The sequence below is a fragment of the Notolepis coatsorum genome (genome assembly GCF_963971535.1).
Source record: "Notolepis coatsorum genome assembly, chromosome: 6".
Lineage (NCBI taxonomy): Eukaryota > Metazoa > Chordata > Actinopteri > Aulopiformes > Paralepididae > Notolepis > Notolepis coatsorum.
In genome coordinates this window covers 140,258,212-140,274,115 of record NC_140170.1, presented here as the reverse complement: position 1 = coordinate 140,274,115, position 15,904 = coordinate 140,258,212, and the positions used below count along the sequence as shown (strand labels likewise).

Here is a 15,904-nt window from a genome sequence, read left to right as displayed (position 1 = left end):
TGTATCTTGTAGACCAGGCCCATTGCAAGTTGCTGTACTCTGTCGTCTACTCTAAGCCATCCTAGGTTGTCTAAGTGGGCAGGGGTGAGGTGGGTTTTAGGAGTAAGGTCAAGCAGTAGTCTGACCAGTTTGTTTTGTGATGTTTGTAATCTTGTTTTTAGTGCCTTTGAGGTGCTTTGGTACCTTGAATGAGTGCTCCTGTTCGAGTCTTTAAGGTATTCTTGTTTACCAGAGAGGAGATCCGGTACAGGAATCTAGTTCGTTGGTTGACTTATTTTTATTACATTGGATCCCATTTTGTCACAGGAAAGATTTGCCTCTATAGGATGGAACCCAGGTAGGTAATTTCATCTTTCCTTTTAAGATAAGATAAGATATTCCTTTATTGATCCCCTTGGGGAAATTCAGGCATCATAGCAGCATGGGGGAAGGGGGGGGGGGGGGTACAGGTAGTGAAAACAACACAAGCAGTGTAAACAAATAGGTCAATATAATTTACTATCTAACTAACTGAAATATATTTTCACAGTGTCACATAAGGCGCAGTATGCATAAGGTAGTGTTATAATTTACTATCTAACTAACTGAAATATACATTATTCATTATTCACAGTATCACAGTATCCACATAAGGTGCAGTATGCATAAGGTAGTGTTATTGTCCTACTTGGGTTCCTATTAGTTCTAGGTCGATGTCTGGCAGCAGTCCCTGCCCACTGTTGTGGAGCCTGATGGCCACTGGTATGAAGGACTGTCCGAGGCGGTTAGTTGAGTGTCGGGGCGGTATGAGTCTGTGGCTTCCTTGTCACCTTCACCTAATATGTTTTGATCTGGTCAGGTGCGCTGTCACCTAATATGTTTTGATCTGATCAGGTGCGCTGTCACCTAATATGTTTTGATCTGGTCAGGTGCGCTGTCACCTAATATGATTTCATCTGGTCAGGTGCGCTGTCACCTAATATGTTTTCATCTGGTCAGGTCCGCTGTCACCTAATGTTAATATGTTTTCATCTGTGTTCATCTGGGGATGTTTTAAAAATATAATTTAATATATAATATAATATAATAATTTGTGCTTCACCTAAAAATTTGGTCAGCAGCCTCCACTGGTATGCATATTGCCTTTTTTCAAGTTTAACTCAGACAAGCTGTGTTGTAATGTATCTGCTTTTTATCGTCTGCACATTGAACTTCGCATTGAACTTTGCATAGATTTATTCTCTCTGTTGAGCGAAGTGGGTTCCTTTTTCTAAATTGTTACAATATACCTTACAAAGTTTTGGTATGGTTAAGTTACATAATGTTGTTGTGGTTGCTATGCTCGGTCATAGTGGCCAACTGATTTTTGATTGATATCGAACAAGTATTCTGATGGGGGGGAGGGGGGAGGGAATGGGGGGGTGCGTTGCTTTTTGTTTTTCTTTTCATTCGATTTGCTCTATTTAAAAAAAAAATGTACGCTCATGCTCGGAACTCAATGGGACTTTAACAAGTGGATATGTATCTGTTCTAATGCTTTACTCCAAACGCATTACATCCAATCATACTGCAGCCCTTTTAGACTATGGCTAATTTAAATATCTTGATCTGGAATACAGGGGGTCTTAATCTACCGCATAAACGCACAAGTGTACTAATGTGGCTAAAAAGGAAGGAAGTGGACCTTGCTTTACTGAGTGAAACGCACCTTTTATTGGCTGATAACGCAAAACTGGCAAATAGATTTTACCATAACATAAGTTCTTCTTCTTTTAGCACCAAGTCCCGAGGGGTAGCCATAATAGCGAAGCGAAATCTGAATATTAAACTGTTAGATGTGTGGTCTGATGCAGATGGTCGAATTACTATTGCTAAAATGGAATACTCTAACCGGAAAATTGCTCTGATCTCTGCATACGCCCCTAATTTGTATGATGCTAACTTTTATGCTGTACTCACTGCAGCTATGTTGAAACTACCTGATTACTCGTTTATAGTAGGAGCTGATTTTAATGCAGTATGGGATCCATTGATTGATAAATCAAAACACACTGAAACCTTTGATCAGAAACAAACTACCACTGCCTTACAGGCCTGGTCCAAGGACACAGGGGTAATTGATATGTGGCGTTCGCTCAACCCATCCGCGAGAGATTACTCTTTTTTCTCTTCGAGACATAAGACCTTTTCCAGATTTTTTTTATTTTTTTCACATCTCTTTGATAGCTTTGATGTTGACGTATTGCCCATTGCCAGGGGTGTAAAGTACTTGAGTAATTGTACTTCATTACAATACTTAAGTACTGTTTTGGACTTTACTCGAGTATTATTAGGTTTGTATACTTGTACTTTTACTCAATTACATTTCAGAGAAAAAAAACATACTTTTTACTCCTTACATTTAAAATGCAGACCTACAAAGTACAAAGTACAAGTCTCGCAGGTCCATCTATTTTAATTAGTATATTTGTTTCTCTGGCCGAACTAACATTAACGCTATTAATCCCGTTATTAATCCCGCTCTTTATTTAAGAACAGCCAATCAAATCCCCACCAATGGAAAATGAACCCGCCCATACCCATGCTGATTGGTCCTTGTGCAAGACTAGAAAGTGGGGATCTTTGATTAAACACCTGCTATCAATCAGAAGAATAGACAGTCAAAAAAAGGTTTTTACTTTTACAAGTACATTTAAAAGTAGAAACTTTTTTACTTTTACTCAAGTGTGTTTTTAGCCAGATACTCTGACTTTTACTTCAGTACGATTTTGAGACGGTACCCATACTTTCACTTAAGTATAATTTCTGGGTACTTTTTACACCCCTGCCCATTGCACTTTCAGACCACAAAGGTATCCTTCTCAAGGGTTCTCTCAGTAAAATAACATCCTGCGCCCCTAGATGGCGCTTTAACTCAACGCTGCTGAAAAATGGAGAGTTTAACTTGCAATTTAAAGAGAAGCTCACTGAATTCCTGCGTTAAGCCCGTAGGTCCCCCTTTAGGGGGACCCTGCTTTTCTTTATCATAAATCGATCAATAGAGACCGTATTAGATCCCCAATTATCATATCATAGGGTATCATTGGAAAGGTCGGCAAAGTGGCGCGTCGCAAATCGTCCTCATGAGGGCCCACATGTGGGCCCTTGGATGTTAAGAGGTTCTGTTTTTTTTATAATTTTTTTTGTAGCCAAGAGTAAATACCATAATAACCCTATCAAAACAGTAGTCAAAGTGTATATTTTGTTTTGTTGTTTTATACGATTTACCGAAAATACGATTTATCGGAAAAATGCTAATTATATCTCTTTTATCGTAAAACCGCAAGGAAATGACTAAATCCAGATTCAACCTTGCCATTGGAAAGAGGACCCTTTTCCCTATCCATAGATGTATGATTTGGCCATAATAAGGTCAAGGTCAAGTTCAAAGTCAAATATGAATTTATAATTCAAATCGATTATCATTTATTACTGTATCTACAAATCCTTCTGTTTAATCATCTTCCCTTTATTCATTTGCTTAGATTCTTTTTACACTTGATCTCAAGAAGGTGCTGAATGAGCTCAGTGAGCGAGCTCGGCTTACTCACAATTGTAACATGGTGTTATTCACCGGCACAGATGCAAAAATAAATCACAATTTATATTCTCCCTTTTTTCATTACAATTTACTCAAGCCTAGTAACAGACACAATATTTCTGACACTGGAAATACATACCCCCAGGTCCCTAGATGTTCCTAGATACCAAGAACATGCAAATTGGCCTTGTAGAAGTGGAGCAATCTTCCATTTACTTAGGCATGTACCTTTAGGCGAGATTTCTGAATATAGGGCTACAGCTTAACAGGTTAATGCTGGCTCGGTACAGGATCCCAGAATTCTATGGGATTCAGTTAAGGGTTTTATTAGAAGTAACACTACTCTCTTTGCATCTAATCTCCGCAAGGGACGTCTCTCCACGCTGGTGGAATTGGAAAAGCTTCATGCCACGTTGATCTCTTCTTTGCAGCACAACTACTCTAGTCGACTGGAGCTTCAAATTAAGGTAGTGAAAAAAGAGATTAACTCCATTTTAAGACAACAATCTGAATTTCAAATGCACAGAACAAGACGTCACCTACTAGCTATGAAGATACGTGCCAGTGAACAATTTGCGGATATCCCTTCCATTAAGAACCAACAGGGGGAGGTAACCACCAACCCCAAAAAGATTAATGATATATTTCGCTCTTTTTATTCCAACCTGTACAAGTCAGAGGTGGTCTTTGATCATACTAAGCTGGAGGACTTTCTTAATCTAATCAATTTACCACAGGTCTCAGAAGATGACGCTAAGCGGTTAGCTGCACCTACCACACTAGATGAGCTTAGGCAGGCGATTGCTGATATGCAACGGGGCAAGGCTCCCGGTTGGGACGGCATTCCACCGGAACTATATCTTGCATTCTGGGATGTACTCGGTCCCTTATTACTTTCAATGATTTTACACTCAATCGAAGAGGGCAATTTTTCCAGAGATGTCAATATGGCGCTTATATCTGTTTTACTGAAGAAAGATAAGGACCCCACCGAATGTGGCAGCTATAGGCCCTTAAGTCTCCTCTGAGCCGATCTAAAGCTATATGCCAAGGTTCTAGCCACCCGACTTCAAAGGCATATGACATCTCTAGTTCACCCTGATCAGATCGGCTTTATAAGAGGCCGCCTGGTTACTGACAACATCAGACGGTTACTACACGTGATTGATGCCAGCAAGGATGTCGCAGATCCTACAGCTGTCATGTCCTTGGACGCAATGAAGGCCTTTGACAGATTGGAGTGGTCTTATTTGTGGGCAGTTCTTAGAAGGATGGGGTTAGGTGAGGGTTTCATTCATATTATCAAAGTTCTCTACACTGGGCCTTCAGCCATGATTTTAACAGGGAAGTTTTGCTCGCCACTCTTCTCTGTCTTGCGCTCTTCTAGACAGGGTTGTCCTCTTAGTCCCGGACTTTTCGCCTTATCCCTCGAACCTCTAGCTCAATACATAAGACAATCCCAAATTATATCTCCTGTTTAAATTCAGGGCACACATCACCATATTAGCTTATAAGCAGATGATGTACTCTTATTTATGCAGAATCCCGCCATCTCTCTACCTCATCTTCTCAGTGTAATAGATGAGTTTGGCAGCCTATCCCGCTTTAAGATCAACTGGCCAAAATCTGCCTTTCTTCCACTTAATGAGCCTGCGAAGGCTACCGTCCTCCCTGCAAACATACTTATGGTGGAGCACTTTAAATGTCTCGGGATTGAAATATTCCCCACTATTAGCCAGACGGTAAGGTATAATTAGTCCAGCTTGGGTGACAGGATTACGAATGACTTCAACAGATGGTCCAAATAAAAAAATTCATTACAGGCCCATGCGTCAATAATTAAAATTAATATTTTACCCAGAATTAACTTTATCAGCTCCATGCTCCCGTTACCTCCTCCTGTTGGTTACTGGCAGAAATTGCACTCTGCCTCATATAAATTCGTCTGGAACAACAAACGCCCGTGCTTAAAGAGATCAACTGCCCAGAGGAGTAAACTCGATGGGGGTTTAGCATTTCCAGACTTCAAATATTATTTTCAAGCTTTTTCTTTGAGACCTCTGATCACTTTGTTTGACGCTCAAGCAGCCGTGTCCTGGCGACCATTGGAGGAGAAGATAGTGTCCCCATATAGACTTCAGACGCCCTATGCCCCCCAACGGGGTAAAGAGGATTAAGTCAAGTAAGTCATAGACTTCAGGATATTGTGTATACCAACATTTCAATTAAGTAATGCAAATTACGATTTGACCCTCTTATCACATATGTGATTCAGACTTGGCGCGACACCCAGAAAGTGTGTACTAGCCGCCATCGGTGGCACACGCGTTCCCCTCTATTTAATAACAATTTGCTCCTTATTGGACAACAACCTATTAGGTACCCTAGATGGGAAAAGGAAGGCATCCACACATTGGGGGATATCTTCGATAACTCTGGTTCTTTCCAGGATCTATCCAGCGGATATGATCTCCCAGGAACCTCCTTTTTCTTTTCTTTACAAATAAGAGCAGCTCTGAAGGCTCATGGCGTTCCATGGGACGTTCCACTAGAGCGTCACCATTTTCACAAATTCTTTTATGACAAAGAGACATCGAGAGGCTTCGTTTCTGACTTTTATCGCCATTTACTTATGTCCTCGTATAAAGACCTCCCCCTTGATACGATTTGGAGAAGGGATGTCCCGGAGTTAGATGTAGATTTTGATTGGGATGCAGTCTGGGAAAATGTTCGGCTATCCTCACGCAACCCAGATCACCAACAGATTCATCTAAATGTAGACACATGAATGTGTCTGTGAACAGATATCACAATCAATACAGACATTCAACAGGACTTTCCGATATGTTCCCTTGGCAGGACGAACACTAGGGGGTGCTGCGGGATAGTCAGACTGGTGGTCAGAAGAACGACATCCGGTGTACTGTGGAAGACACGAAGAAGCAAGGAACACGCCCTCTCTCTGCGCTGACCGTCGACGAGAGCAGGTGTGCGATAGCGAGCTCCCGCGAGCATCCAGCTAACGGCTAATAAAGTGGCCCAGTGACTAAGTGTAACGCTGTGTATAGTGTATAGTGTATACAGGGAGCGAAATTAACCTTTTGACTCACCGGCCAGTGGCGGGTAGATGGGAAGAATCTACCCGCCAAGCATATTTCTTACCTGCCAACTTTTTTTTGATAAAAAATTTTTTATTATTATTTTATATAAATTTTTTTTAATAAAATATATATATTATATAATCATACTTGTGATTGTGTTATCTGCGAGACATCGCCACCTCGCTGTCTGCAAACAGCTCCACTGTCTGTGTGTATACTCGAGTGGCCTCCAGCTCCAGCAAGGATTCTCCGGCGCTGCAGCTGGACTCTAAACGCTACATTCAGCATGCAAAAGGATTCTCCTGAGCTACAGCTGGACCCTATTCAGCAGCCCTCACTCATGCGATGTAAGCCAGGGACTCGAATACGCATGTTGTTGTAGGACATTGATGTCAGGAGCTATCTGTAGCTACTGCTGGATGGCGTTGGGACAACGCCTCAGTGAACTATTTAGTTTACTGCGACATTTCGTAGTGACTAGTGAGCTACCTAGCCAACGGAGGTATTATGCACTGGACTATTGCTGGAGCATTTGTTGATGTCGGGAGCTATCAGTAGCTAGCCGGCTGGATAACGTTACACAATGCCTCATGTATTAAACTAAGTGAATAGTTGACTGGGTCATTTTGTAACGGTAGCTAACGTTATCTCACGAAGGTCCCACACTGACTAGACTAACGTCACGGTGACTGTCGGAGGCAATAGCCTCTGTTTACATGCAGGCATACAGAAACAGGTGGGGAGGGGTAGGAGCAGCAGCAGCAGTGCGCGGTGCGCTGCATGTCTGTGCTGAGACAGCGAGTGAGAACTCCGCTAAAGAATTGGATCATGATTTTCGGTTTTCACATGACTATTTGATTGCCCGCCACACGGCGGTCAGACCTCTCAGTGGGAGGCGCCAAACGTAAAAACTGAGCGCCAATGGCGGGTGGCGCTCTCTAGTTTCGGTCCCTGAGTGTATAGTATCGAGACGTTGCGCCGGCGAGGAGAACGGTCAACCGACCAACGTGAGAGGACGACGGAGACCCTGCGAATTAGAAGTCTAGGTCGTGAGCTCAGTTAGCCGCAACGGCTATTAGGTAACACTGTCATCGTGAGTTAGCCTGTTAGCTTAGCTCGTTGCGCGCACCAAGCTAACCGTGAAAGGAGGACGCTTCAACCCAAGGCTTCTACTGGACGCTTCCAGCAGACCAGCAGACCACCTACTGACTACCCGCATCATCCCGGACGGGGTGAACCAGGTGACGTCTACAGAGACACCTTTTATCGCCGGAGAAGCACCGACTTCATGATACATGCGTGCTAAAGCCAGCCACGGCTAGACTGTTTAACGTGAACTTGACATTGTTAGTAAGTGCCGTGGCGGCGAACTTTGCTAGGTACGCGTGTTCATTAAAGGGACAACCCGTGCTTTCTCCTGGTCTCTGGAATACAGCCTTTTATTTGCTCAGGCTCTCAAGGGAGTGAAAGGGCCATTGTGTTTGCGGCCACAACGTCCCCAAGCTATGACCGGGCGCTCTAACTGGGTTTTCTTTATTCTTTTCTTTCTTCTTTTCTTTTGGTAGTAACTTTAATGTGCCGGCTTAGTACAGGTGTGGGCCCACGCAGGTTGTATGTACACGTTCCAGGTTACCCGCAGGGTTGAACCGTGGTTTGTACTAGCTGTTTGTGGTATATGTTCCAGGGTACCTATGGGGTTGAACTGGGGTTGGTAGTAGTATTCTGCATTGTGCTACCGCAGCACCTCCTTAAAGGGAACGTGCCCCATTTAATTAACATTGAGTAGTATTGTAATAACATGTTTCTGTGACTGCTCAATTCCCATTTTTCAGTAAAGTGAGACTGATAATTGGATTCGCTGTGTGCGTGTGGTTTTATGGTGTCGTACTGTCTAACTTATTTTAATACCCTGTATTTCACCCAGCAGGGTAAGTGTTAATTTCAGGTCTCTCCACAGAGAAAGGTATGGTACTGCTTTGGGGAGAATTACACCAACCACTACTTCCACCGGGTGTGAGGGGGTGTGGAGCGTACTAGGGGAGTGTGGGTGATTAGGGGTTACTGAGTATTGCCCTTAACACTTTGAATGCTCAACCCGAGATATCTCGGGTTATTAGCCCGCGGGTTGAATGCCCATCATGAGAATATTCGTTTTATTTTTTTTATTAGCGATCTGAATTCATATTTCATCAACCGAGTCTACCGTTGGTAAGCCTGCCCCGCCAGGCGCTCAGATGTAAAAAAAGCGCCCCCTATCGTCTCCCAGATGGTAATGCACCCTTTTGGATTGGACTCAATGAAAATTGATGAGAAAAAAAAACTCCGGAATCCACATTTTTCTCACGCATGTAACCGGAGATGATCCCAGTCATTGTGGAGCCTCAGGAATGCGTGGACTATGTGTTTACAGTACGTTGCATTGGATCAATAAAAGGATTGATTTTTGGAATGGCGATCAGGAATTGGAATAATCCATTTGGATACCATCTGATCTCAGGTAAGGAATCTATTTTACCAGTCTTGGGATGATCAGACCCGTTTTCACAGAGATATAAGCTTTTCCTCTGTGTCCCCCAGACTGTTTGACTGTGCGAGCGGTCAGGAACTAGCGCGCGGCACCAGCGTGCATGCGTACACATATACTATCGATGGTCTAGCGTTTATTTGAAAACGATTCATAAATAGGCCGAAAAATTACAACGTTCTAGAATATTACAGCACAGGGCATTTATCAGAGAATCTTAAAAAAAAATCTCGAAAACGAGGGCTTTTCAAAATGCTATAAAACGGAAATGAACCGATAAAAAAACAATCTGCTTTGACAATGTTGACTGGAAAGCGAGTCATTGATGGGCAACGGGCAGATTAGACACATAATTTAAAACATAGATTAGGCGATATTAACGTTAACATTGAAGCGGATGGTGGGCATTCAAGCACTAAATGTGCGCCCCCTGCTGGGCACTGAAAGTGTTAAGAGGCGGGAAGGACCAGTACACCAGTCCTAGGTCAGTAAATCCTAAGGCCCTATATGTCACCTTTGCTAACCTTAAGCCTAGTACCTCAACACTGCAGTCGGGGACCCGGCTGGACTTAGCTCAGCCGGGTGCCTACTATCCGGTGCCAGTAGAATAGCACCCTCACCAAGTAGGGATAATCCACCCTTCTACATACATTTTGTTCACAGGACTTATTTGACCCCTAGATGATTGAATCTAATGGGTCTCAGACCTGACTCTCGATGTACCTTTGTTACGGTAGCAGGTAAGTGGGAGTTCCAATGGTCGAGGAAAAGAGACGGAGAAGTGTTTGCTCTTCAAAACAAGGTATTCTCTTTATTAAGAGAACAAGTAGAAACAGAAATATATAGACGCCAAGCGTCAACAGAGAATAGAACAGAGAGTTGTGTCAGCACTCGTTCAGGCGGTCCTGCTCGTAGGATATAGTGAAGCTCTAGCAAAGAACAAGAGAACAGAGCATTCATTATAAAGCCACATTCCAACATTCCAACGTGTCAATTAGTGACAGCCAGAATGACAGCCAGTGACAGCTTCCAGATGTGACAGACAATCAGTGCGAGACAGCAAATCAGAAGTGACATACAATTAGTGCAACCCAAACAACAAGGTGAAGTAATCCAGACAGACAGTAGGGTACCATCCTAAGGTAGGACAGGACCCAGAATGTTACAACCTTATCTCCAAATGCCAACGGAACATTTATGCATATGTACTGGGAATGTCCTCCTGTTGAGCTCTTTTGTTTTCTCATTGTTCTAATTTGATTGATGGTCATTGTCATTGTCATTGTCGTTATTGTTGTTGTTATTATTATTGCTATTGTTGTCCCTTGATGTCTTGTTTATTGGTGTTGTTACTGTATTGTGTTGTCTTGATTCATGTTGAAAAAAAGGAAAATAACAAAAGATTTTGATATCACAGACTCTCTTGTTCTCTCTCACTTATTCACTCTCTCTCCCTCTCCTTCTCGTATCACACACCCATTCTCTCTCTCACACACACACACACACACACGCACGCGCGCACGCGCACGCGCACGCACGCACACACACGCACACACACACAAACACACAAACACACACACACACATGCATACATACGCAAAAAAAGCAGCCATGTAGTGAGAACACACACACACCCCCCATCACATACTTGTACTACGTCCATGACTATCTCTGCAGCCAATGTAGCAATAATGTACACAATTGTTTAGATATGAAGCACCTCTTAGACCGGCAATGTCACTTAATCAGTCAAACTGTGTGTTATATCACAGACTTTCTCGTTCTCTCTCTCACTTATTCATTCTCTGTCCCTCTCCTTCTCGTATCACACACCCATTCTCTCTCTCTCTCTCTCTCACACACGCACACACACACACACACACACACACACACACCTACACACACACACACACACACACACATGCATACTTGTACCACGTCCACGACTGCTATTGGGATGCTATTTATAGATGCACGTACACGCACGCACACACACACACACACACACACACACACACACACACACACACACACACACACACACACACACACACACACACACACACACACACACACACACACACACACACACACACACACACACACACACACACACACACACACACACACACACACACACACACACACACACACACACACACACACATGCATACTTGTACTACGTCCATGACTATCCCTGCAGCCAGGGCCAAGAGAAGAGAAGTGATTGAAATAAGTCATTCCATCCCTCACCTGTTGCTCGGTGGGATCCAGCGTTGCTAAGATAAAGTCATGGTGGCAACAGTGGAGCCGGGTGAGGAAATGGACTGGTTGCCTTTGTCCTCTGGCATGGAGGACACAGATGCAAACACACACATCACGCACACATTACACACGAGCAAACACACACATCATGCACACATTACACACGGGTACTCTAGACATAGAGGCTGTGAGGCCTCCTCTGACACCCTCTCACTGACAGACCACCTCCCCTGCACAGGCACTCAGACACACACACACACGCACACACTACAACCGCACACACACACACATTCTGCTCACGCCTCACTCTTTAGCAGGCGGACGGCCGAGGTGGAACGCTGGAAGCCCAGGCGCTCGCGAGTCCTGAAGAAGGTCCAGGTCCTGTGGGACAGAGACATCCAGAAGGCCAGCAGCTTTTTCTCAGCCCTCCTCTGCTGCTGCAATTTCTCCTCCTCCTCCTCCGTCTCCCTCTCCTCCTCCTCCTGTACCTGGTGCCCTGTGCGAGCCTGCCCGTGGCACCGGAGCCCCCTCCTCATGTTTGAGCAGCAGGAGACAGCAGGAGGACCGTCTCGCAAAGCCGGGTGGCGTGTAAAGGGACGAAGGACGATGAGAGATGGTGACGCGGTCCTAAAGCTGCCCGGCCCGCCGGGGTGACATTGAAGGAGGACGGTGTGAAGTGGGGAGGCACAGCACCTGTCCTGCCGCCAATAGGGGAACACTTTGAGCTCAGACGAGCGGGCGAGTCGTGATGGTGAGCTGCATGGGAAGGAGGGAGGGAGCGAGGGAGGGCGGTAGGGAGCGAGGGAGGGAGGGAGGTAGGGAGCAAGGGAGGGATTAGAGGTTGCTGCTGCCGTCTGTGTGAGAACGGGGTGACTGGACTGCAACAGGGCTCCCGCGCAGTTTTTCTCTCTCACGCACGTTCTCTCTCACTTCCCCTCTTGAGGTGACTTTGTCCTCACGTCTCACGTCCAGGGACAGGCACTGATGTCTCTTTAACTTGATTTGTTGGGAGGACAGCTCCGCTTCCCTGCATTTGATCGCTCTCTTACTACACTCTCTTCTCTGTTCCTCAACATCCTCCCTCTGAGTGTGTGACGCATTCTCAGGAGCAGCAGGTGCCGCGTGCCGTACCTGTGTTGCCAGCGCGTGCCGTACCTGTGTTGCCAGCGTGTGGTGCTGACTGGACACATCTACGGGACATAAGTTCTCCTGTCTGATAGGATGAGTTTAACAGACAGAACCCAACTGTCATCTCCTTCACTCAGCTGGGATTCGCTTGTTGAATCGGTCACTCTTAATTAAGTCTCTCTCTTTCTCGCTCTCTCTCTGACCAGAGAATCATTATGTGCTGTATTTGACAAGGTCTGACACATGGATGAAAATCAATAGCATCTACATGTCCAGTCCTTGGTGCAGATTTTATATTTGTGTGGTATTTTAAGGTGTGACAGAAAGCAAAATGAGACTGCCTCTGGACATTTTCTCCTCTAGTGCTCTCACACACACACACACACACACACACACACACACACACACACACACACACACACACACACACACACACACACACACACACACACACACACACACACACACACACACACACACACACACACACACACACACACACACACACACACACACACACACACACACACACACACACACACACACACACACACACACACAATCACAATGACTCAGGTGAAATCTGTCCCTGAAACACGATGTACTGTAGTTTGTGCGGTCTGTTCTCTCTGGCGCCCCCTGTGGTACTGTGGTGGTTTAGGAGTAACTGGATGACTAATAGTCTGGGTGGAAAAAATGAATATTGTGTGATTTTGAAGGCTGTTTTCTTCCGTTATTGATACAGTTTATCTGCTGAGGTATGGAAAACAACATGTTTGGTAATATAATCGACATTCATCATATTGACATTCTGAAATATTCCAGGAATCATTTTGTGAGAAATCTGACTGCTTTTACATTTTTATTTTATTATTATTATTATTATTATTATTATTATTATTATTATTATTATTATTATTATTATTATTATTATTATTATTATTATTATTATTATTATTATTATTATTATTATTATTATTATTATTATTATTATTATTATTATTATTATTATTATTATTATTATTATTATTATTATTATTATTATTATTATTATTATTATTATTATTATTATTATTATTATTATTATTATTATTATTATTATTATTATTATTATTATTATTATTATTATTATTATTATTATTATTATTATTATTATTATTATTATTATTATTATTATTATTATTATTATTATTATTATTATTATTATTATTATTATTATTATTATTATTATTATTATTATTATTATTATTATTATTATTATTATTATTATTATTATTATTATTATTATTATTATTATTATTATTATTATTATCATTTTTACAAATGTTTTACAAAGTGAAATTGATTTTGGTTACACAATTGTAGAACATCTTGTTATAGATGTAATGCATACATAAGGTTGTTATACCCTCTGTTAAAAAAGGTTGTTATGGATGTAATGTATAGATATTTGTTATGGATGTAATGCATACATATGGTTGTTATAGATGTAATGTACACATACGGTTGTTATCGATGTAATGCATACATAAGGTTGTTATGGATGAATACAGAAGGTTGTTATAGATGTAATGTATACATACGGTTGTTATGGATGTAATGCATGCAGACGGTTGTTATGGATGTAATGTATACATAAGGTTGTTATGGATGTAATGCATACAGACGGTTGCTATGGATGTAATGCATACAGAATGTTGTTATGGGTGTAATGTATACAGAAGGTTGTTATATAGGTGTATACATAAGGTTGTTGTTATGGATGTAATGTATACATAAGGTTGTTATGGATGTTTTGTATACATAAGGTTGTTATGGATGTTTTGTATACATAAGGTGGTTGTTATGGGTGTAATGTATACATAAGGTTGTTATGGATGTTTTGTATACATAAGGTGGTTGTTATGGGTGTAATGTATACATAAGGTTGTCGTAGACCTATAAGGTTATTATGGGCTTATACATTGTTGCATGCAAAATAAGAGACATATAACCGTATGTCCACCCATTCTAAATGAGCATATTTGACAAAAACTGTGCCTCTTTATCAGATCCACTGGGCCACTGTGACCTCTGAATTCACCCTCGCACAGTTCAGTCACCTCACCGGTCCACAGAGAGAGAGAGAGAGAGAGAGAGAGAGAGAGAGAGAGAGAGAGAGAGAGAGAGAGAGAGAGAGAGAGAGAGAGAGAGAGAGAGAGAGAGAGAGAGAGAGAGAGAGAGAGAGAGAGAGAGAGAGAGAGAGAGAGAGAGAGAGAGAGAGAGAGAGAGAGAGAGAGAGAGAGAGAGAGAATAAAAAGAGAAAGACACAGTATCCTTATCCTTCCTGCCTGGTAGTATTCTTTACTAGAGCATAATTATTTTAGCTTGGAAGGTATTATAATAACATTGTTTTAACATCAGATGTAACCAGTTTGGCTGCACAATGCACTGAGCATAGTGTAATAATACCATGTGTCACTCATCTCTCTGTTGTGCAGGTAACGTTGGACATGTACGTTGGACATGTATATGGAAGGATAACAAGTCCTCTGTGTTTGTATAGTAGACCATGGTTCCAAAACGTCACAGACGCTAAAAGGACCCCCAAATAGTTATAAAATAGTCCACAGATCCCCATTAGATAAGATTGTATCTCAGCCAGGATGAGAAGATATGAGAAGATTAGATCATTCCATTATTTACCACATTATGATTATTGTGAAATTATGATTCAGCACTGAATTATATACTGTAGGGAAATACTATAGCACCATGAAGAAAACCTGTGCAGCAGAGGAGGGATTCATTCACATACATCCTGTGATTGTGCCAACCCCTAAAAATTATAAAGTAACAATGAAATCAAATCATTCCTCATGTTGCTTGGGAAAGGCATCTTTGGTGGGTCCCTAAGGAGTCATCTCATTCAACATCAAGAATCCAACTGACTGACCTGCACCCCATCCAGCACTATGCCAGCCGTGACCATCCCCAGCCCAGCCACCAGATAAGGAAGCAGCACCTGGATGCAGATGGTCCTGGAAGACTCTCTGGGGGACATGCAGCAGGGCTTGTCTTTTCCATCCTCCATCTTGTTGTTCGAGGACAAGATGGGATTCCGCTGCTGTGGTTCATCTCTCTGGTGAGTGGTGTGTGAGCTGCCAATGTGCACACACACACACACACACACACACACACACACACACACACACACACACACACACACACACACACACACACACACACACACACACACACACACACACACACACACACACACACACACACACACACACACACACACACACACACACACACACACACACACACACACACACACACACA

At 42.7% G+C, this 15,904-nt stretch overlaps 1 protein-coding gene across 1 annotated transcript in view; it reads right to left on the bottom strand.

Annotated features, from left to right (window-relative positions):
- Positions 1-15,650, bottom strand: part of LOC311229681 (solute carrier family 41 member 1-like) — a gene marked incomplete at both ends in the record, with an annotated part of 82,660 nt that extends 67,010 nt beyond the window's left edge. Inside the window, one exon of the mRNA XM_084315756.1 lies at positions 15,513-15,650. Within this exon, the coding sequence (XP_084171882.1) occupies positions 15,513-15,650 (138 nt within the window). The remainder of the gene's footprint in view (positions 1-15,512) is intronic.
- Positions 15,651-15,904: the final 254 nt, after the last annotated feature.